The sequence below is a fragment of the Trichomycterus rosablanca genome, chromosome 8, assembly GCF_030014385.1.
Source record: "Trichomycterus rosablanca isolate fTriRos1 chromosome 8, fTriRos1.hap1, whole genome shotgun sequence".
Taxonomy (NCBI): domain Eukaryota; kingdom Metazoa; phylum Chordata; class Actinopteri; order Siluriformes; family Trichomycteridae; genus Trichomycterus; species Trichomycterus rosablanca.
In genome coordinates, this window is record NC_085995.1 from 16098973 (window position 1) to 16124615 (window position 25643).

Below are 25643 nucleotides of genomic sequence, written 5' to 3' on the forward strand. Positions count from 1 at the left end.
TCTAATAGGGTGGATAGTGAGTGGACACGGATGGGTGCTCCCATCTCCACAAGGATACGCTGGAGCTCTGTCAGAGTAATACCCCTTAGGGTTCCTGCTCACCTCCCTGGTCAAGGCCCGTCTTCCCCGATCACCCAGTTTGGCCGGCGGCCAGGTCTAGGAAAATTTTTGGTGGTTCTAAACTTCTTCCATTTATGAATGATGGTGGCCACTGTGCTTTTTGGGACCTGTAAAGCTGCAGCAATTTTCTGTACCCTTCTCCAGATCTATGCCTTTACACAATCCTGTTTCTGAGGTCTGCAGATAATTCCTTTGACCCCATGGCTTGGAGTTTGCTCTGATATGCACTGTCAGCTGTGGGTAAAAAGGTAAAAAAGGGGTGTGCAGACTTTCCGGTTTAACTGTAGCTGAAATGACAATACAGCCTCTTGAACTTGAAGAATGCTGCCATGATGAGATTGTACACTTGACTTGTACACAGTGTTTTCAGTACATGCAACCCAGTGTTTATTAAAATAAAGATTTTATGTTTTTTTTTTTCAAATTCTTTATTTTAATATCAATTTTTTCCTTAAACATATGGATGAGCTTGCAGGTTCAGCATGCAGTAAGTATAAACCCCATTTCCAGAGTAGTTGGGACATTCTGTAAAATGCATTAAAACAAGAACCTCTGCTTTGGAAGTTTCTTAAACCTTTATTGAACTGAAGTACAAAGGAAAAAAAAATTCTGTATTAGACTTTTGTAAATATTAACAAATGTGGAATTTGATGCCAGCAACACACTCCAAAAAGTTGCCTATACCAATAGGCATGTCTTCATGTCTTTATTCTGCAATGCTGAACCCTTTCTTGGATTAAACTTTTATTTAATATTACTTTTATCTCTTTTGACTAAAGCCTGCATATCATATGGCAGGTTCCCTTAAGTAAATGTTGAATTAAGGTATGGCAGGATACATTTAATATGCAAATAACAGGCAAGAATGCCACAAACAACTGAATTGATACATTGAGTGCAACCTACGCTTGTTTTAAACTGCTAAGATAAAGGGTCACTGTTTAGTATTTGCAGTATTAGTTCAATGTGAAGTGAATATGTAGTGGATTCAGAAGATAAGCATCAATTTTGAGTTTTAATATAGCAGAATAAACCATAGAAGGTCCATTACCACAATTTAGAAACTAATAACTATAAACTACCAATGTTTATGTTTGGGGGAAAATCATATATTTGTATATATATATATATAATGGAAGGGAAATTATTATATTTTTTTGCAATTCCATATGCTTTATCTAATATGGAAATATTTTTGTTTTACACTGAGAATGGTTGGAAGCAGCAAGTTGCTTTTTAAAATGTATAATGATGTGTATTGTTAGCAACATTATCTGTAGTTATGTTTAGCATTCACATGTCCTTTGCCAGGGTTTAGCTGAGTGTGCTGATTTAGCCAACAGTTTTTTTTCTTGTGATGGACTTGATCAAAAGTCTGTATCATTCATGACCAATACATGCTAAAAACATTTATGTTAAGAACACTTTTACCAGGCCCTAGCATTTAAGCTACAACCTTCAAAAAACACCCAATAATCATTCCTTAAAAACAAAGGTCATCCATCAGTTATGACTGTCCATCAAAGAGTCCATCATAGAGGAAAAAACGATTAGACGACATACACTGAACAACTCTAGTTGAAAGACTCGCTGTGAATTAGCCTCATAGGTCCACGAGTATTGGATTTTTGTCATTATTGTAGTGCTTTCAATGTCCAAGCACACTGTAAAAGACTTTGGCCCCCTATTTAGGGATTCAGGAAGAGTGCAGAAAATTAGTTAATGGTCAAATGAAAGCGTGGCCTCAGGATTTATTCTCATCCAACATGTCCAGAGATGACTGGATTTCTGATAACTCCATCTCACTTAAAACACTTCGAGGCGATCCTGAATTTCGGCCAAAAAAATGGCCACCTACAAGAAAAAAGACAAAAAATACATTTGTAATTGAAACGCAAACACACATTGAAAGTATATTTTAAATAATTTTATTGCTTAGCATCATGAAGGGTCACATCATGAAACATAAGCAACAAAAACAGCAATAATAAATTATTAAAATGTACATTATGACAAATCAAATATTGAAGACAAGGTATGTAAAAAGCCTGTGTACTTTATATTGTACAGTATTTACTGTCTGTCATACTGTTTATGCCATGACTGACAAAAATAAGAAATAAATAAATAAATAAAATGAATAAATAGCCACTTGTTGTGTAAGGGATTCAAGTATGTCTTTGAAATGGGATGTTCTTTAACTTTTTGTCTACAGTGGGGAGTCTAAGACCACTAGTAAAATATTATAATTCAATGCAATTTGAGTGAAAAGTTAAATATTTGAAAAGTACATTTTACAGTTTTACAGTAAGCACATTTGTGAAAGTGATCATCTCAATTCCTGTGTACAAAAAGTCAAATTTCCTTTTCAATGCACATGCTTAAACAAGCTTCTTATGAGGAGATCCCACATATCAGAAACTTTAATATTTATACATTTTTCAAATATTTAGCTTTTTACCTAAATTATGTTGATTACATGATTTGTAATAGAAAAAAAAAACAATTGAGAAAAATATGTAAATTAGTAGCAGTTTAGCAAGTGGTCTCAGACTATTGACATTTACAGTTTGTCACTGTATAAAGTAGAGTAGATAACTGTAGATAACTGATAATGTGTGACATTTAATCTAATTTGCAAGAATTCTGCCAAAGAATGGCAGCCCTTTTATAACTAATTAGAGTAGATAACTGCAGAGAGTTTCAAGTCTGGTGCCTAAACACAATGTGTATATGTTTACATGTACAAAGATATAAGATAACTGCAAAAAGCCTGTTTTAAATTAGAAGAAGATACATTTATGATGGACACTAATTGCTCATTGCAATAAAAAAACAAGAATCTGGAATTTGTTCATGATCTTGAAACTTACAAGGAAAATTACAAAGGAAAAAAAAGAATTGACAATGTTTTAGCTGACAAACTTGATTGTATTTTGGAAATATGCAAGCAAAAATGGCATATGGCTCAACAATTTGCGTCAAACTTAATGAGGGAATTGTCAACAAAAGAACATTTCTACATGCCAGATTGAAAGTAACTATTTTTCACTATCTCCCGTAATAATGTAAAATATTTTAGTGAAACCACTGTTAAATAATCTTCAAGACTTTAAAAGGCACTGCATAAGAAACTGTCTTCATCTGTCTATTCATCCTGAAGCCTTCATGCCAGGGCCTGTTTATTTTCAGGATTTTTACAACCCCAATAGAGGAACTTCTTTCCCCACACTTACAAGCATACTGCACCTACAATTATGACTTTACAAGGGCTGATTTAGCATACACTTAAATCAGCCTCTAAACCTCCTGGTTCTACCCACCATTTAATCCACTATAGATAATCATATGTTATTTCCCAGTAATAGTTTACCTACCGATTTATACTTGTATAATTACCACTTAGTTATGCCATTTACTTATTAACTGTCATTGTATGTGTTATGTTTTTGTTAGTTCAATAAACATTATGATGATTCAAAATTTAGTGCTGTGAGTTTGATTACCTGGATGAGAGAAATAGTCGACTAACAAACTTCCCCAACAGTAAGTGACTGAATTTGGTTTTCCTGGTAATTTTTCCTTAAAAATGACAGTAGTGCCCCATATTTGATTATTAACTATTAATTATATAATTAAATAAATAATTGCTAACCTCTTTTTCACAACACATTATACCATGAAAAATAAAATAAATTAACATTTTCCAGCTGCCTTCTAATAATCAAAATGTAAATTTTGATGTAACATTTAATAACATTTAATGTAACATTTAATACATGTGAGCAGATGTGAGATTCAAACGCACAAGTTTGACATGTCAGTTCTGATGTTAGCCTGTTTTACCGCTATGCCACCTGAGCAATGCAATGACACATGCATTAATACCTACTTTAAGAGTTTAAGATTCCCTTTCTTATGACTAGAAAGTCAATGTTTTTACTTGTTAATAAATGTATGTTAATAAAATATATTTAAAATTATTATATTTTAATACAACAAAAATAAAAAAATTAACGTTTTACTATTGTACCAGTAAATCACTTTCTGAAGAATACACTCAAGTAAACCTTTGTATAATGTGTTGAAAGTGTGCTTTAGGTAAATTACTAAAACAGTTGTTTACTTCATGGTAATTTATATATTAAAAGTATACTTTTTACAATTTAAAAAATTAATAAAATTGTACTTGCAATCATTTGATTAAAGATTAAAAACCAAAGGTTGGTCTGTCACAAGCCTTACATAAAGCTGGCCTGTATGACAGGGTGGCAAGAAAAAAGCCACTCCTGAAAAAGTGGCATGCTAAAAAACTTAGATTCTAATGAAATATGGCAAAAGGTTTTATGATTGGATGATCATAATTTTTATGATCAAGAAAAAAGCCACTCCTGAAACAGTGGCATGCTAAAAAACTTAGATTCTAATGAAATATGGCAAAAGGTTTTATGATTGGATGATCATAATTTTTATGATCAAAGATTTTGCACTGAATACCAATACCGAGCAACATTTTGTAATAGGGATGCTTCTTCTTAGCACAAACTAGGCAATTGGTCTGGACTAAAGGGAAAATGGATGCTGCCAAGTACAGTGTATCACGAAAGTGAGTACACCCCTCACATTTCTGCAAATATTTCATTATATCTTTTCATGGGACAACACTATAGACATGAAACTTGGATATAACTTGGAGTAGTCAGTGTACAGCTTGTATAGCAGTGTAGATTTACTGTCTTCTGAAAATAACTCAACACACAGCCATTAATGTCTAAATAGCTGGCAACATAAGTGAGTACACCCCACAGTGAACATGTCCAAATTGTGCCCAAATGTGTCGTTGTCCCTCCCTGGTGTCATGTGTCAAGGTCCCAGGTGTAAATGGGGAGCAGGGCTGTTAAATTTGGTGTTTTGGGTACAATTCTCTCATACTGGCCACTGGATATTCAACATGGCACCTCATGGCAAAGAACTCTCTGAGGATGTGAGAAATAGAATTGTTGCTCTCCACAAAGATGGCCTGGGCTATAAGAAGATTGCTAACACCCTGAAACTGAGCTACAGCATGGTGGCCAAGGTCATACAGCGGTTTTCCAGGACAGGTTCCACTCGGAACAGGCTTCGCCAGGGTCGACCAAAGAAGTTGAGTCCACGTGTTCGGCGTCATATCCAGAGGTTGGCTTTAAAAAATAGACACATGAGTGCTGCCAGCATTGCTGCAGAGGTTGAAGACGTGGGAGGTCAGCCTGTCAGTGCTCAGACCATACGCCGCACACTGCATCAACTCGGTCTGCATGGTCGTCATCCCAGAAGGAAGCTGACGCACAAGAAAGCCAGCAAACAGTTTGCTGAAGACAAGCAGTCCAAGAACATGGATTACTGGAATGCCCTGTGGTCTGACGAGACCAAGATAAACTTGTTTGGCTCAGATGGTGTCCAGCATGTGTGGCGGCGCCCTGGTGAGAAGTACCAAGACAACTGTATCTTACCTACAGTCTAGCATGGTGGTGGTAGCATCATGGTCTTGGGCTGCATGAGTGTTGCTGGCACTGGGGAGCTGCAGTTCATTGAGGGAAACATGAATTCCAACATGTACTGTGACATTCTGAAACAGAGCATGATCCCCTTCCTTCAAAAACAGGGCCTCATGGCAGTTTTCCAACAGGATAACGACCCCAAACACAACCTCCAAGATGACAACTGCCTTGCTGAGGAAGCTGAAGGTAAAGGTGATGGACTAAACCCAATTGAGCACCTGTGGCGCATCCTCAAGTATAAGGTGGAGGAGTTTAAGGTGTCTAACATCCACTAGCTCCGTGATGTCATCACGGAGGAGTGGAAGAGGATTCCAGTAGCAACCTGTGCAGCTCTGGTGAATTCCATGCCCAGGAGGGTTAAGGCAGTGATAATAATGGTGGTCACACAAAATATTGACACTTTGGGCACAATTTGGACATGTTCACTGTGGGGTGTACTCACTTATGTTGCCAGCCATTTAGACATTAATGGCTGTGTGTTGAGTTATTTTCAGAAGACAGTAAATCTACACTGCTATACAAGTTGTACACTGACTACTCTAAGTTATATCCAAGTTTCATGTCTATAGTGTTGCCCCATGAAAAGATATAATGAAATATTTGCAGAAATGTGAGGGGTGTACTCACTTTCGTGATACACTGTACATTCAAATTCCAGAGGAAAACGGCAGAAGATGAGCAGGAGGTTAACTCCTCCTAAGAAGTTAACCTCCTGCTCATCTTCTGCCGTTTAAACACACCACCAAAAAAAATCAAAGCAGTGGCCTAAGGACAGTAAAGTTTAGTGGCCAAGTCAAGGCCCTGACCTAAATCCAATAGTTCATTTTTGGTCACCACAAAACTTGAACTTGACTGAACTTGAAAAATTTTCAAGAAAGAAAGGAAAAATATACTCTAATCAAGGTGTGCAAAGCTGGTAAAGACATATCCAAACAGAAAGATGGCTGTAATTAAAGCAAAATGTGGCTCTTAAAAGTACAAAATTTAGAGACTGAGATTTTTAAAATTTTGTTATTCTAGTTTTTCATTTTTGCAAATTTTAGAATTTTTTGTCATTAATGAAAAGTTGTAAAGCAAAATATTTAAATAAAGCTGGAGAAAGATTTATGTTCAAGTATATAATTTAAATCTCAATTACAAAGAGGTACAACATCAAACTAAATTTAATTTGTTGTAATTTATGGCAACTGTGCGAAAAAAGCAAGGTCCATACAGACAAAGCTTGACAAGTGCGGTGTGTTGAACCTCCAGTGGCCTTCATTTTGTCTGACTTCAAACAAACTGTCAATTGTAAGCCAGGCCTTCTTTTAAAATACATTACATTGCCAAAAGTATTCACTCACCCATCCAAATAATTGAATTCAGGTGTTCCAGCATGGTACCGTGGTACCTGTTATGCCACCAAGTCCAGTTGTGAAATTTCCTCCTACTAAATATTCCACAGTCGACTGTCACTGCTATTATAACAAAGTGGAAGCGACTGGTAAAGACAGCAACTCAGCCACGAAGTGGTAGGCCACGTAAAATGACAGAGCGGGGTCAGCGGATGCTGAGGTGCATAGTGCGCAGAGGTCGCCAACTTTCTGCAGAGTCAACTGCTACAGACCTCCAAACTTCATGTGGCCTTCAGATTACCTCAAGAACAGAGTGTAGAGAGCTTCATGGAATGGGTTTCCATGGCCGAGCATCTGCATCCAAGCCTTACATCACCAAGCGCAATGCAAAGCGGAGTGACAAATCACGCTTCTCCATCTGGCAATCCGATGGACGAGTCTGAGTTTGGCGGTTGCCAGGAGAACAGTACTTGTCTGACTGCATTGTGCCAAGTGTAAAGTTTGATGGAGGGGGGATTATGGTGTGGGGTTGTTTTTCAGGAGTTGGGCTCGGCCCCTTAGTTCCAGTGAAAGGAGCTCTTAATGCTTGGGGATGGCCCCTTCCTGTTCCAACATAACTGTGCACCAGTGTACAAAGCAAGGTCCATAAACACATGGATGAGCGAGTTTGGTGTGGAAGAACTTGACTAGCCTGCACAGAATCCTGACCTCAACCCGATAGAACATCTTTGGGATGAATTAGACCGGAGACTGCGAAGCCAGGCATTCTCGTCCAACATCAGGTGGTCAGAATGGTCAAACATTCCCATAAACACACTCCTAAACCTTGTGGAAAGCATTCCCAGAAGAGTTGAAGCTGTTATAGCTGCAGAGGGTGGGCCAACATCATATTAAAAGCTGTGGATTAAGAATGGGATGTCACTCAAGTTCATATGCGTGTGAAGGCAGACGAGCGAATACTTTTGGCAATATAGTGTATTATGCTAACAAATGCTCTTTAAACCGAACAGGAATGGTTTTGGAATGGGATGTCCAAGCAGCTCAAGGCAGGTTTACTTTTAACCATATAATTAAACAAGATTATTATGCAGTTGCAATCAGAAATATATATAAAAAATTATACAGTAATTCACATTTGTGGTCAACATTTATGGTACCCTTGATTAGTATAAAAAAACCAATATCATCAGAAACAAGGGGATATGTACTAAAATATCAAAGCAGCCCCACAACATTGCAGATCGTCCACCATCTTTCACTGTAATTTTCAATGTAAGTAGGGTGCACTTTGATTTATAAGCTCCAGTTTGTCGACTGTACACATATTGCTGGTATGCGTTGACAAAGAGCTCTAGTTTGGCTTCATCTTTCCCTAAAATAGTTTCCCAGAGAAATTGTGGTTTGTCTATGTAAGTTTTCGCAAAGTTCAGTTACTCCTTTTTATGCCTCTATGCAGTGGGGTCCATCTTGGCCTTCACCCATAGAGCCCTGTTTTGTTCAATGTGCAGTATGGTATGGACGTATGGTATGGGGTGAAACTGTTATTCCAGATGTCTCCAGCTTTGGATGTTGTACATGGTTTATTTGCCATATTTCTAACCACCTTTTGTATGGTTCTTTTATTAGTTGTCTTCTTTCCACTGTGTCCTGGAGAGTTCTTGACTGTACTAGGAGTAGCAAAAATCTTCAAAACATTTCTATACAATTTCAATACTACCAAGTACTGAGGCTGGGGGTTGTATAATAGTGCACTTGGATATTTGTGAAGAGAACTAGATATTTTTCATTTAAACTCAAATTTATCTCAAGTTATTAAAATTGTTAAAATGTATTAACACTTTTTGTCTTCATTTCCTGAGACTTCTTTTTTTATACATTCATAAAATTTTTTTTTTTGCACATCACCATGATGTGATCACCTTTTAAGTTAAGGGTGTTGAGTACTGTAATTGGAACAGAATATTTTGACAATATTACAGACATTTAAATTTTTTTATAAACATTAGTTTAGTTTTGTTATGTTGTTCAGTATCCACAAGTTGTCTTTGCTGGATGTAACAATTATGAATATTTATTTCATGAATAAAAACTAGTAACAAGTATGAATATTTGTCATGAATAAAAACTAAACAAACACAAAACAAATACAATGTGTGAAAATACATAAATCAACAATGCACAAAAAGTACTAGACTTTATTAATACAACCCCAAATGAAACAAAAAAAGTTGGGACATTGACTTTTATTATTTGCAGACAGTATGAATCCAAGACATTTTATGCTTTGTCTGGTTAACTTAAGTTCATTTGCTATACATCCATTACTGCATTTCAGGTCTGCAACACATTCCAAAAAAAAAGTTGGGACGTTAAAGCATGTATGTATGGAATGCCATTCCTTATCACAACGTCCTTTAAACACACTTAAGGTGTGCAACAATATGTTATTGATGAATTTTTCTTTTCAAAATTCTCAACACATTTTCACACTTCTGGGTCAGGACTGCAGGCAGATCAGGCCAGTATCCACACCCTCCTCTTCCACAGCCATGTCTTTGTAATGTGTGCAGCATGTGGTTTGCATTATGTAGTTAAAAATGTATGGATGTCCCTAGAAAAGATGTAGTCTTGAAAACAGGCATGTTGCAAAAAAAAAGTTTTCTGCATTAATGATGCCATCACAGAATTGTAAAATAACTTTAAAAAAGGCATGACAGGCATTGGCTTTTGGACTTGTTGCTGATAATAGTGCAGATGGTCCTTTTTGTCTTTGGTCCAAAGCCCACAGCACTTCTGCTGAGAGAACACCAAATGCAATTGCCAGCCGATTCTCAGCAGGTGTATGTGTTTTGGACCACTTTGTTGTTGTTGGATTAAGCTCAACTTAAGCTCTCTGTATGCTGAACTGAATTGTTTCTTACCTGGTTCTGGAGTCATTTTGCATAGCCTTTGGACTGTGTGACATCTGATGCTTTGTGATCTTAGCTCTGCTTTTGATACCGTATCTCACAATGTATTAATCTCTTGTGTGCGGTGTGGGGTTTTCATCTTTTCTTAGCAATAGATAGCAAAATGTGGCTATTCAGAACCATAAAAACTACTGTGCCTGTTACTACCTAAGGACTACCTTAGAGAACTCATAAAACCATGCTCTGTACCATATATAGAGACATCATGGTTAGACTATCATAATGCTCTACTATCTGGCCCTTCTGTTAAAACCTTAGGCTACAGTATGTACAAAATACTACTACTAGGATTGTCACTTATTCTGAGAAGACTGGTCACATGACTCCCATCCTTCAGATTCCTCACTGGTTATTAATTGCATATCGTATCCAGTAGATGGTTCTTCTCATAACATATGCTATGCACAGCTTGTCACCTCATTACCTGGTTAAGCTTCTTTGTCAGTATGTCCCATCTCATACCCCACGATCCCAAACCTTAGGCCTTCTTGTTGATCCAAGGTTTAAACTTACCACCATACTCTTCCCAAATTGTACCAGTGATGCCTCACCTCTTGTGTCATTTAAAACCTGGTTTAAGACTAACTTGTTTTCATGGTTTCAATTGTACTAATGTCCTTTGTTGTACTTTTGTTTAATGTGTTTATGTTGGGAAAGGCAGAGTGTGGACATTGTTAACATAAGGCTTACACTTGCGGCCTTGGCTTTTACACACTGAAATTTCTCCAATGATATTTTGCACTGCAAAATAAAAAATTCTTGCAAATCCCTTCCAACGTTTCTCTGAGGAACATTTTAATAATGTCCTCAAACATTTGTTGACAAACTGGATATCTTCTGCCAATGTTAGCATCATTTAAGGGTATTGCTTTTGTACCAAATTATCTCATTACTAGCCCTAAATTACCCTGGTCCCACCTTTCTGAATGTATTGAATGGATATACAGTGTATCACAAAAGTGAGTACACCCCTCACATTTCTGCAAATATTTCATTATATCTTTTCATGGGACAACACTATAGACATGAAACTTGGATATAACTTAGAGTAGTCAGTGTACAACTTGTATAGCAGTGTAGATTTACTGTCTTCTGAAAATAACTCAACACACAGCCATTAATGTCTAAATGGCTGGCAACATAAGTGAGTACACCCCACAGTGAACATGTCCAAATTGTGCCCAAAGTGTCAATATTTTGTGTGACCACCATTATTATCCAGCACTGCCTTAACCCTCCTGGGCATGGAATTCACCAGAGCTGCACAGGTTGCTACTGGAATCCTCTTCCACTCCTCCATGATGACATCACGGAGCTGGTGGATGTTAGACACCTTGAACTCCTCCACCTTCCACTTGAGGATGCGCCACAGGTGCTCAATTGGGTTTAGTCCATCACCTTTACCTTCAGCTTCCTCAGCAAGGCAGTTGTCATCTTGGAGGTTGTGTTTGGGGTCGTTATCCTGTTGGAAAACTGCCATGAGGCCCAGTTTTCGAAGGGAGGGGATCATGCTCTGTTTCAGAATGTCACAGTACATGTTGGAATTCATGTTTCCCTCAATGAACCGCAGCTCCCCAGTGCCAGCAACACTCATGCAGCCCAAGACCATGATGCTACCACCACCATGCTTGACTGTAGGCAAGATACAGTTGTCTTGGTACTTCTCACCAGGGCGCCGCCACACATGCTGGACACCATCTGAGCCAAACAAGTTTATCTTGGTCTCGTCAGACCACAGGGCATTCCAGTAATCCATGTTCTTGGACTGCTTGTTTTCAGAAACTGTTTGCTGGCTTTCTTGTGCGTCAGCTTCCTTCTGGGATGACGACCATGCAGACCGAGTTGATGCAGTGTGCGGCGTATGGTCTGAGCACTGACAGGCTGACCTCCCATGTCTTCAACCTCTGCAGCAATGCTGGCAGCACTCATGTGTCTATTTTTTAAAGCCAACCTCTGGATATGACGCCGAACACGTGGACTCAACTTCTTTGGTCGACCCTGGCGAGGCATGATCCGAGTGGAACCTGTCCTGGAAAACCGCTGTATGACCTTGGCCACCATGCTGTAGCTCAGTTTCAGGGTGTTAGCAATCTTCCTATAGCCCAGGCCATCTTTGTGGAGAGCAACAATTCTATTTCTCACATCCTCAGAGAGTTCTTTGCCATGAGGTGCCATGTTGAATATCCAGTGGCCAGTATGAGAGAATTGTACCCAAAACACCAAATTTAACAGCCCTGCTCCCCATTTACACCTGGGACCTTGACACATGACACCAGGGAGGGACAACGACACATTTGGGCACAATTTGGACATGTTCACTGTGGGGTGTACTCACTTATGTTGCCAGCTATTTAGACATTAATGGCTGTGTGTTGAGTTATTTTCAGAAGACAGTAAATCTACACTGCTATACAAGCTGTACACTGACTACTCTAAGTTATATCCAAGTTTCATGTCTATAGTGTTGTCCCATGAAAATATATAATGAAATATTTGCAGAAATGTGAGGAGTGTACTCACTTTTGTGATACACTGTATATTCTGAAATGCAAGAATGGATATATATATTAAAAAATGAAATACAGTTGACCAGACAAAACATGAAATATCTTGGGTCCATATTGTCTGTAAATTTAAGAAACACTGCAACACTTGGCTTTTTCAATACTGTTCTAACCTTTTCTGATTTGGAGTTGAGTTCCATGTAAGGCTGTGTCAAATACATGTTTAAGACAAAAATAAAACAAAAACTAAACACACACCAGAGTTATCAGACTTTAAACAATTCAAAAACTGTAGTAATTCAGTGAATTTAAAATAAGAGTGTACTTTTAGGGGAGTGTTTTTAAAAAATCTAGAACCTCAAACCTTTTAAGAGTTTGTAAAAGAGATGCAAACATTGTAATGTCTGTCAAAATATTTAAATTTAGCAAAATTATGTCTATTGTAACGGTTTGTCTTGATGAATGTCAATTTAGGGCATTCACAAGGTTATAATGGTTTCCTGTCTTATGCTGGACAGAGTGCACATCTGTACTGTCAACATCAGATTAGCTGACTCATGGTATATAACAGTTTCTTCTAAAGCAAGGTAGTTTTCGAATTAGACATGTAAAGTCTTACTCAAAAATATTTGCATATTATTTACAAGTGGTTTGTGTAACAACTCTTAGTTCATTACCCATAACATAACTAATCGCAGATGCAATCTATTAAACTTCAATGTATTTTTTTTGTAAATCAGAATCTGAGTGTAAATACTGTACAGTGCCTTAAAAGTTGATTCCTAAACTTGAACTGAGGGCCTTTTAATATTAGTTAATATTAGTTACTTAGAAAGTAGGTATAACCCCTTACATTTACAGCACTTAGCTGCCAATTTTATCCAGAGTAACTTATAATTGTGATGGAAGCACAAGCAATTGAGGAGTAAATGTCATGTTTAAGGGCCTTACAGTGACAACTTGGCAGTGGTGGGGCTTGAACCTTCTGATTGCAGTGGTCTGTGCAAGTGGCAAGAGGGTTACTCCACATCCAGCCACAGGTTACTCCATTATCAGACACAGGTGAAATTAAGCGTACTGGGTATTTTAAAACCAGCCTTAACTCAGTTCACTGACAGCTTCTGTGCAAAAAAATTTTATCAACTATTTTCAGGGATAAAAGATGAGAAATAAGTGCAGGACATAAAGCAACAAGATACTCTTAATAACTTAAACCAGGAAGCTTGTTTTATCCAGGAATCCATGTTTCATTTTCATTCAATTTCCAATCTGTAACAAAGAATAAAATAATGTTTTATGACAAATACATGCTTAAAACGGTATGATTCTTAATGAGAAAAAACATTGGTAAGTTTCTATCAGTCAGTAAAACTGAACAGTACAGAAACATTAGGACAAAAGAAAATAAATTAGCACATTCATTACAACAGTGGTTTTTAACCTGTTTTATGGACACCCCTGCGTTAATTTTTTTTCTTACCCCCTTGACACAGTAATTACATTATTATATTATTACGTTTTCAGCAAAGATGACAATATAAATACTTACTAGACTATGCTAAATATTTTATTAGACATAACATTATGACCACCTCCATGTTTCTACACTCACTATCAGCTCCACTTACCATATAGAAGCACTTTGTAGTTCTACAATTACTTACTGTTGTCCATCTGTTTCTCTAAATACTGTTTTAGCCTGCTTTTACCCTGTTCTTCAGTGGTCAGGACCCACCACAGGACCACTACATAGTAGGTATTATTTGGGTGGTGGATCATTCTCAGCACTGCAGTAACACTAACATGGTGGTTGTGTGTTAGAGTGTGCTGTGCTGGTATGAGTGGATAAGACAAAAACCAGGAGGTGGTTTTAATGTTATGGCTGATTGGTGTATATTGTTATTTTCTAATTTTGGTTGATGTAGTGTTAATGTAGTATACTACTGGTGCTTGCACAACTGTTGGTCTACTTCAGTGGGCTTTGAATCAACAATTAAATCAGAATTATTCATAGTACCCATCTGTTGACCTTTGCACTTTTGAGGTGGATGAATCAAATAGTTGACATCCTTAAGACCAAACATAGGGCCAGTGATAGCTCAGTGGTTAAGGTACTGGACTAGTAAACAGAAGGTTGCCGGTTCAAGCCCTGCCACCACCAAGTTGCCACTGTTGTGTCCTTGAGCAAGGCCCTTAACCCTCAATTGCTCATTGTGTTCCGCTCATTGTGTAAGTCGCTTTGGATAAAAGCGTCTGCTAAATGCTGAAAATGTAAATGTAAATGTACATAGGCTATAGGTAGTTTAAAATAGATTTATATTACACCAGAATAGATATGCCGTATGTTAATAGCCTATTGATTTTCCCATCCCATCACGTGTGATTATTTTTTACTTATCTCTGCATGTTGCTGGGCTGCAGGCCCCAACCCCCAGTTGAAAACCACTGCCTTACAAGACATGGGTAGGTTATAAAGACCTGGAAATTTATGGTATTTCTCAAAAATGCATTGATGATTATTTTAATTGGAATGGTGCATTTATGGATAATATGCATAACTTTCCAATTCAGCGGTAAACATCTATTTTCCCCTTACACAACAATCTAAGACTTGAAAACCTCATTGTTTTTATTTGTTATATCTGGTAGCTTATATGCATCTATGTCTGTTTCCCAATTCGCTAATCAATGTATCCAGAGCGGTAGAGAGAACAGAGTGGCGACACTCCCATAGGGAACCGTTGTAAAGGGGGCGGGACACTTTTTCTGCGCAGCTTCCGCATCGTGGGCTGCTCAAAAGTTCCAAACAACCCATAGAGCCCCATTCAATTTCACAACTTAGCAAGCATTTTCAGCTGTATGTTGCTTTGTTTAAAAAAAAATAATGAATTTGATGTCATTAATATACTTAATACTGTTATTGTTTAGCATTTGCTCAGCACTAAATGTTACATGTTTATTTTAATTAATAGGTATAACCGAATTTAGCTTAGTCAGTTAAGCTAAATTAATGACACGAGTCTTTTTACCTAAAATGAGTTGATTAATCAAGAGTCTTGTTACAGAAATGATCATAATTTTATTTTCATACTTAAGTACATTTGAAGGTAAATACTTTAGTACTTTTACTCAAGTGGAGGTAAAGAGTATTTTTACTTTTACTACTACTTTACTGGAGTAATATTTTACCTTGGATATCTCTACTTTAACTCAACTACATGGTTTGTGTACCTTGTCCACCACTTACATTAGACAAAATGAACTTGTGCATATTAATAATGAATTCATTCATGTATTACATGTAGGAATCAATTATTAATCACTCATGGAATAAGACATGAATGAATGCTATTTCATGTACCTGCACTATAATGTTAAAGGTACGGTAGTGTGTTTATGAATCTGTTCATTCAGTGCAGGTAAACCTTATTAATCCAGCCACATGGCTTAGTGTTTAACCAAAATGATTATTATTATGAATCCTCGGGAAAGTGAAGGGAGATTAGTTTATGTAAAAAAACAAAACATCAAAAAACTTTAATCTCTGTACTGTATATTGTCTCTACTACTTAATGATATCGCATTATGTAATGTATGCTAATATAATGTACTGTGTGTTAACAAGAACAACCTATGAACAAGTCATTATAAACATCAATCTTCCACTTTATATACCAAATTGACATTAAAGCAGATGCAGTAAATGTAAACGCAGTTGAAAATACCCAGAAATTGTACAAATGTTTACTATTTGCCGTTTAATATTTCATTCACTGCTGCCTGTCCCATATGAGAACATGACAGCGCCGGGTTTGTTTGGAACTATTGGAGGGTTACATGAACCATGTGACCGCGTAGCGGCGAGATCAAGGAGTGTCGCAACTCTCTCTCTCTACGGCTCTGACTGTATCTTACTCATACAGTACTAATTACAGTGTTGCAACTAAGTACTACGGTTTTGGTCTGTTGGTCCTGGATTCTGTAAAGTTGCTTAGTTGAGACAATGTTTATTGTAAAAAGCGCTATATAAATTAATTTGACTTGACTTGATACACATAACTTATTCTGTACAATACCTGCACATCTGGACATTATAAAATTATTCAAATTCTAAATTGAAACGGTATATGCCGGAATAATACTTGAAACATTTACATTAACGGACTCACAGTAGATTATACTTTAATGTTGTATATATGTACATTCATAGCTTTACATGTACAGTGTATCACAAAAGTGAGTACACCCCTCACATTTCTGCAAATATTTTATTATATCTTTTCATGGGACAACACTATAGAAATAAAACTTGGATATAACTTAGAGTAGTCAGTGTACAACTTGTATAGCAGTGTAGATTTACTGTCTTCTGAAAATAACTCAACACACAGCCATTAATGTCTAAATGGCTGGCAACATAAGTGAGTACACCCCACAGTGAACATGTCCAAATTGTGCCCAAAGTGTCAATATTTTGTGTGACCACCATTATTATCCAGCACTGCCTTAACCCTCCTGGGCATGGAATTCACCAGAGCTGCACAGGTTGCTACTGGAATCCTCTTCCACTCCTCCATGATGACATCACGGAGCTGGTGGATGTTAGACACCTTGAACTCCTCCACCTTCCACTTGAGGATGCGCCACAGGTGCTCAATTGGGTTTAGTCCATCACCTTTACCTTCAGCTTCCTCAGCAAGGCAGTTGTCATCTTGGAGGTTGTGTTTGGGGTCGTTATCCTGTTGGAAAACTGCCATGAGGCCCAGTTTTCGAAGGGAGGGGATCATGCTCTGTTTCAGAATGTCACAGTACATGTTGGAATTCATGTTTCCCTCAACAAACTGCAGCTCCCCAGTGCCTGCAGCACTCATGCAGCCCAAGACCATGATGCTACCACCACCATGCTTGACTGTAGGCAAGATACAGTTGTCTTGGTACTTCTCACCAGGACGCCGCCACACATGCTGGACACCATCTGAGCCAAACAAGTTTATCTTGGTCTCGTCAGACCACAGGGCATTCCAGTAATCCATGTTCTTGGACTGCTTGTCTTCAGCAAACTGTTTGCTGGCTTTCTTGTGCGTCAGCTTCCTTCTGGGATGACGACCATGCAGACCGAGTTGATGCAGTGTGCGGCGTATGGTCTGAGCACTGACAGGCTGACCTCCCACGTCTTCAACCTCTGCAGCAATGCTGGCAGCACTCATGTGTCTATTTTTTAAAGCCAACCTCTGGATATGACGCCGAAAACGTGGACTCAACTTCTTTGGTCGACCCTGGCGAAGCCTGTTCCGAGTGGAACCTGTCCTGGAAAACCGCTGTATGACCTTGGCCACCATGCTGTAGCTCAGTTTCAGGGTGTTAGCAATCTTCTTATAGCCCAGGCCATCTTTGTGGAGAGCAACAATTCTATTTCTCACATCCTCAGAGAGTTCTTTGCCATGAGGTGCCATGTTGAATATCCAGTGGCCAGTATGAGAGAATTGTACACAAAACACCAAATTTAACAGCCCTGCTCCCCATTTACACCTGGGACCTTGACACATGACACCAGGGAGGGACAACGACACATTTGGGCACAATTTGGACATGTTCACTGTGGGGTGTACTCACTTATGTTGCCAGCCATTTAGACATTAATGGCTGTGTGTTGAGTTATTTTCAGAAGACAGTAAATCTACACTGCTATACAAGCTGTACACTGACTACTCTAAGTTATATCCAAGTTTCATGTCTATAGTGTTGTCCCATGAAAATATATAATGAAATATTTGCAGAAATGTGAGGGGTGTACTCACTTTTGTGATACACTGTATATATTGAACAGATAGTGCTAGTTTTATGTAAGATTTATGTAAGAAAATGTGTGTTTTTTATTTAATGTGTGTTAAAACTGTGAGAGACTATGCACCCAAGATTTTCATTCACCCATTAACACGCCCAGTTTGTGAATATGCATAATTGAGAAAATGTCAATAATGACTTTTTGTTTAGTGTTTACAATGAAAGAGTGAACAGCAAGTAATGTTATTAATGCTTATCAATGCAAAGTGGCCTTATCTACCATATAGTACAATATAAATAATGTTTTAATACTGTATAATGAAACAGCAGTATATTAGCTCTCATGTTAAATACTTACAATGTTGTGTCCTGTTGCACAAGCCATATCTTTAGATTTTAAACAATCTGTAACTTTTTCAAAAGCAGCGTACAATTTGTATTATAATACAATACAGAATACAATATTGTACAGAATACAATAAGCAAATGAGGGTTTGAGGGCTGAGGGCCATGCTCAGGGGCCCAACAATGGCAACTTGGTGGTGATGGGGCTTGAATCATTAATCATCTGAACCCTAGTCCAGTACCTTAACCATTAGGGTACCACTGTCCTAAATCATATACAACACTGATTCAATTTGGCTTTTCTGTTCAATTGATGTAAATGTCAGTAACAATTCAAAAGAGATATCTTGAGATTTTAAATATATGGTAGATATGGTACTCACATTCTGTTGTCGTAGTTGCTGCCAGTAGCTCTGATGATCATGTAGCACAGTGTTAAAACACTGATAATAGCGAAGCTGCCCACAATAAACCATTCCTCTGTTAACAAAGTAAAGGAGCTGTGGTCACTTTCTGAAGCAGATGGATGCAGAGGCGGAAAAGCAGAGAAGTTGAGTCGTAGCAGCAAAATTGAAGAGGAAGAGAAAATGTAGCAAAGTGCAGACAGGAGAGAATTGCTGCTCCCTATCTAGGTAAATATCTAAATATTTACAGCTTTTTAGCAGCCCTTAAATAGAAAGGAGGAGGGGAGGGAAGGTATTGATTAGAGTATCAGGTGAAGCAAAGCTGTTGGGGTTTTTTCCGTTAAAAAGAAATATATTGAGACTTATAAAGCCTGTTGTCATCTGTATACTAATGACTGTCTACAAGATAATACAACAGTAACACTGTGCATAGAAAAACGTGTTGCAGTGCTGTTGTGTCTTATTACCTAACCAGTGCCCCCTACTAGCATCCTACATCTATGTCAGTGTCAGTGGTTGTCTTATTGTGGTCCCTTGATAAAAGATGAGGTAAAGAGGGCCTCAAAACTGTGCATAACAACTATCAATAATAACATACTTACAAACTATACCCTACTATATCCTTCTTTCTAGTGCATGGTACCCTACAGTATAATACAGTACACATCCAAATCTGATGTTTTACTGTCTATTTTCAATTACTGTCTATTTCCAATTTATCACTTTTGCTGTGTTGGGCTTGCAAATTTTGTTTTTGCTGCACCGCTTAAAGTTAACCTGATTAACTTTTGACCAAGTTTGCCGCTGACATTTTCAAAGTGCCTCCAATGAGTCAAACTGTTTGATATGATGTGGTAAAAGTGACCCAGGCAGTACGAATAATGCTTAACATAAAAAAATAAAGCTTAAAGTTGCACTTGTAACCAGTAATAACTGAGAGATATTTAGTGTTTCTAGTTCATTAAGTACCTTAAGCCACATTAAACTTTTTCTTATGTTAAGCGCTTTCGATTCTCCTAGAGAAACTGATTCTCAGAACCCTGAGCTGCATAACATAAGTTTAAAAGTAAAACCACCGCACAGTGAGGAAAATGGTTATTTCACACAAATGGATATTTGTGTCGTGGTACACTTTGGTGATGTTTTACTGAACAGCCTAAACCAAGCACTGAGCAAAGAGGCAATTTGTGCCAAGGCTCAAGGTAAGGGAGGCACAAAACGCTTGTCATGTGAATGCACTAGAGAAAGCAACAATGATGACAAACATAAGGAATGGAGTAACCAATAGTTCATTGATGCTTTTTGCATAAAACAAACAACAGAACAAATAAACACAGGTAATTTACATGCTCCGCCATTGTGTTACAATAATTTACTTCCGTTGCACAATGTCCACCGATGATGACGCATTCTTGGCTCCCAAAAACTGGTGGAAAGGCAGGCCGGTTCTCTGAAATGCACCAAGGTTTGAAAAAGCCCGAACAGAACCAGTTCAAGAACTAAAGTTGTTTTGGTCGAAAAGTGCTATAAAAGCAAATAATGCTATGGTAATCGTTAACAATAACAGTAGAAACAAAAGTGTTTACAGTTAAAGTAGATTAATTAATTTACTGCCAATTGTTTACATGCACATTTCAAAATGTCTGTAAAAACAGAAACCACCTACAAAATGACAATGGCATCAGAAAAAAAACTGTCATTTGACAAATCACTTACATCTACATATGTAAACTGAGAAAGAATAAGAAATAAATCTCTAATTTACACCCATATTCGGTTACTGTGAGAGCACTATTATATTGCCAAGGACCTGAAGGAATTGTTGAAAAAAAGAAGCAGGCCTTCAGACTAAAGGATAAAGAGCTGCTAAAGGGTGTGCAGAAGGAACTGAAGGTGAAACTGAGGGAGAATAAGGAAGCCTACAAAAGGAAGCTGGAGGGGAAACTACAACAAAATAATACAAAAGAAGTGGACTGGAATCAAACAGATTACTGGCCTAAAGACGAAGCAACAAACTGTAGGGGGTAGTTTGGACACAGCCAATGAGCTGTATGTATTCTTTAACAGGTTCAGCACAACACCATCCTTCTCCAGCAATGGCAGCAACCCCCCCCCCCCCTTCACTTCTTATGCACAATGACTCACGCCTCGTCACCCCACAGCCTTGTTCCTCTGACGACGACCCATTGCTGGAGGACCCACAGGCTGACAACAGCCATTCACCCCACCTCACTCCACAGCCTTCTTCTGATGACCCATTACAGGAGGACCCACAGGCTGATGACACATCAACTGATGGCCCACAGTCCGCCCTGGCGGTGACAACGAGCCAGGTGAGGAGACAGCTGGAGAGACTCAAACTGGGCAAAGCTGCTGGACCGGATGGAATCAGCACGAGAGTACTGAGGGTCTGCGCCACTCAGCTATGTGGGATAGCTCCAGCATCTCTTCAACCTAAGCCTCAAACAAAAACGGGTACCAGTGATGTGGAAAACATGTTGCCTGGTTCCTGTTCCTAAGAAGTCACATACTTCCTCACTAAATGACTTCAGACCAGTGGCCCTCACATCCCATGTCATGAAGGTCATGGAAAGACTAGTGCTGGCACACCTAAGACCTCAGGTCAGCACCTTCCTAGAGCCTATGCAGTTTGCTTACCAACAGCAGGTAGGTGTGGATGATGCTGTAATCTACTTACTGCAGAGGGCTCATTCCCATCTGGACCAGAACAACACCACAGTGAGAATCACCTTCTTTGACTATTCCAGTGCATTCAATACAATCCAACCTTACATGCTGGGGGAGAAGATGGAGAACATGCGGGTGGACAAAGCCATGATCGACTGGGTCTTGGACCACCTGTCTGGAAGACCCCAGTATGTGCAACTTGGGACCTACCAGTCTGATCGCCTGGTCAGTAACATCGGAGCACCACAGGGAACTGTGTTCTCCCCCTTCCTCTTCACCCTGTACACCACCGACTTTCAGTACAGGTCAGACCTTCAGAAATTTTCTGATGATTGTGTGGTGGTCGGATGTATCAGGGATGGGCAGGAAGGTGAATACAGGGACCTTGTGGATGGCTTTGGCAAGTGGTGTGTTAGGAACCATCTGCTCCTGAATGTCTCCAAAACTAAGGAGATGTCCGTGGACTTCAGGAGGAAGAGGAGGACTGTGACCACCCCTGTTACCATCATGGGTCAGCATGTTGAACTGGTGGACACGTACAAGTACTTGGGTGTCTGGCTTGACAACAGACTGGACTGGAGGGCCAACACAGAGGCTGTGTACAGGAAAGGGATGAGCAGACTCTACTTTTTGAGAAAGCTCAGGTCCTTTAATGTGTGCAGCAAGATGCTGACCATTTTCTACCAGTCTGTTGTTGCGGGGGCTGTGTTCTTTGCAGCAGTGTGTTGAGGAGGCAGCATCAGAGCGGGAGATGCAAAAAAACTTAATAAACTGATCAAGAAGGCTGGCTCGGTCTTGGGCTGCTCACTGGAAGGCTTCGAGTTGGTGGTCGAAAGGAGGTCTGTAAACAAACTCATTTCCATACTGGACAATCCATCACATCCCCTCCATGACCTCCTAGTCAGACAGCGGAGCACCTTCAGTAACAGACTCATTCAGCTCCGCTGTAAGAAGGAACGATAGAGGAACTCGTTTGTACCAACAGCAATCTCACTGTATAACTCATCCCCACTGTGCCGGGACATCATTGCTCACTGAGTTAGTACCAGGACTATCAGGACAGACTCAAAAAGCATGATCTGTCACTCTGCTTATGTCATTGCACATCTCTGGACATTTAATGCCAACACACTTTTGTAATTTTTCTATTATATTACATATTGCATATATATTTATTCCTACCAACATTGTACTGAAATACTTACTTAATATTTCCTATGCACCTTTAGCCTATTTAATTAATATTTTTTAACTGAGTCTTTTATTTACTTAATACTTTTTCTATTGTACCTTGAGCTGTTGTAATACTTGACTTACTCTCTGGGATTAATAAAATGATCTATCTATCTATCTATCTATCTATCTATCTATCTATCTATCTATCTATCTATCAGAGGGTAAACACTTTGGGCGTACACACACACACACACACACACACACACACACACACACACACACACACACACACACACGCTTACTGGTGTAGTATATGCACACAAATTATTCACAATTGTTCATGAATAGAGAACGTTGCACATTAATAGAAAAAGAGGTTAAGAAAAATGACAAACATAAAGCATTGACAAAGAGAGCTGCAAGTCTTATTTTGTGTTTGTAATATTACTTCTATTATGACCATTTTTACTACTTGTAACAGTGGAAGAAGTAGTAGCAATAGCAGTAGTAGCATATATGCTGCATATCTTACTGGTAACAGCAATGTTGATTTCCCCGCTGTGGTGTGAATGTGTAAGCTCTGATTCAGAAAGTAGCTGACTTGAACCTGAGCGTGTCAGTGGGTCCACACTTCCACTAGTGTCAGACGATGCATCCATCAGCGCCACCCGCTGGCTGGAGGAGTGAGTGCGTGACAAATGTTCCATATCAAACGCCACATTATCTACGCACTGTAAATTGGTCTGCAAACAATCACAAAGAATAAATAAATTACTATATTTAACACATTATTAACTCTACATGCACATATATGTTAATTTCACTGTTATTTTTTTTTTAATGCTGTGCAGCTCTTTCACTCATTCTGCATTCACCCAAAAGTTTCCATACAGCTTATGTGCAAGTCACACATAATGCAGTGGAGAATTATTTACATGTCATCAACTGCTTTATCCTGCTCAGGGTCCAGTAAATTGGTAGGTTCCACTGTGAAACACTAGACGCAAGGCATGAATTCCCAGAACGCGGTGCCAATCCTGTTAAATATTTGTTTGTACAAAATGTTATTGTTCATGTTCATGTTCATGTTATTGATAATTACTTTTTTAGAAAAGTATATTTTAGAAAATGTGTAAGAACTATCAGCATTAAAACCTTATAGTAAGAAGAAGCTGTGGTGTGTCAGAAGCTGTGACATTAAACTGGTAGGTACAGCATCGTACAGTTTTACTGGCACGTATATTAACAACAAGAATGGTGGTATTGTGACCACAAAAATAATGAACCTTAGATGTTGCTCTTTTCCATGGGCAGTTGAAAAAATACATATTTAGAAAATTAGAAATGTACCACAATCTCTTAATACTTGGAACTTGGAAATCTCATCATACAGTGTCTACTGTAGCCATTACTAGTATTCTTCAACAGTCTCTGTAAAGGAACTGAAAGTACGTGTCCACAAAATTAAATCCATAAAGTAGAACAAAAAAATAGTAGTCACTGTTCGTAAAAGTGGAGTTTTTTTAATGAACTCAAAATGACTATTGCTGTACTGTAAACACTGCAGCAATGTTTCTTCTCTCAAGTGTCCCTAGTTGCAGAAATAATATGGTGTGTTTGTGCTTGCTTGTTATTGATATTTACTTACAGTGTATCACAAAAGTGAGTACACCCCTCACATTTCTGCAGATATTTAAGTATATCTTTTCATGGGACAACACTGACAAAATGACACTTTGACACAATGAAAAGTAGTCTGTGTGCAGCTTATATAACAGTGTAAATTTATTCTTCCCTTAAAATAACTCAATATACAGCCATTAATGTCTAAACCACCGGCAACAAAAGTGAGTACACCCCTAAGAGACTACACCTCTAAATGTCCAAATTGAGCACTGCTTGTCATTTTCCCTCCAAAATGTCATGTGACTCGTTAGTGTTACTAGGTCTCAGGTGTGCATAGGGAGCAGGTGTGTTCAATTTAGTAGTACAGCTCTCACACTCTCTCATACTGGTCACTGAAAGTTCCAACATGGCACCTCATGGCAAAGAACTCTCTGAGGATCCTAAAAGACGAACTGTTGCGCTACATGAAGATGGCCAAGGCTACAAGAAGATTGCCAACACCCTGAAACTGAGCTGCAGCACAGTGGCCAAGATCATCCAGCGTTTTTAAAGAGCAGGGTCCACTCAGAACAGACCTCGCGTTGGTCGTCCAAAGAAGCTGAGTGCACGTGCTCAGCGTCACATCCAACTGCTGTCTTTAAAAGATAGGCGCAGGAGTGCTGTCAGCATTGCTGCAGAGATTGAAAAGGTGGGGGGTCAGCCTGTCAGTGCTCAGACCATACGCCGCACACTACATCAAATTGGTCTGCATGGCTGTCACCCCAGAAGGAAGCCTCTTCTGAAATCTCTACAGAAGAAAGCCCGCAAACAGTTTGCTGAAGACATGTCAACAAAGGACATGGATTACTGGAACCATGTCCTATGGTCTGATGAGACCAAGATTAATTTGTTTGGTTCAGATGGTCTCAAGCATGTGTGGCGGCAATCAGGTGAGGAGTACAAAGATAAGTGTGTCATGCCTACAGTCAAGCATGGTGGTGGGAATGCCATGGTCTGGGGCTGCATGAGTGCAGCAGGTGTTGGGGAGTTACATTTCATTGAGGGACACATGAACTCCAATATGTACTGTGAAATACTGAAGCAGAGCATGATCCCCTCCCTCCGGAAACTGGGTCGCAGGGCAGTGTTCCAGCATGATAATGACCCCAAACACACC

The 25643-nt window shown here is 38.8% G+C and overlaps 1 protein-coding gene across 3 annotated transcripts in view; it reads right to left on the reverse strand.

Annotated features, from left to right (window-relative positions):
• Positions 1-587: 587 nt before the first annotated feature.
• Positions 588-25643, reverse strand: part of rnf130 (ring finger protein 130) — a 125886-nt gene continuing 100830 nt past the window's right edge. The window contains exons 8-11 of one of the 3 annotated variants that reach the window (XR_010013496.1): positions 23394-23604; positions 18977-19073; positions 13416-13733; positions 1892-1974 (exon numbers count right to left, since the gene is read on the reverse strand). Coding sequence is in view for 2 of the 3 variants with exons in the window: in XM_063000526.1 (XP_062856596.1) it covers positions 13718-13733; positions 18977-19073; positions 23394-23604 (324 nt within the window). In the remaining variant the exon portion in view is untranslated. Of the gene's footprint in view, positions 1975-12865; positions 13734-18976; positions 19074-23393; positions 23605-25643 lie in introns of those variants that run through there. The other 2 variants (XM_063000526.1, XM_063000527.1) reach the window with 2 other exon arrangements.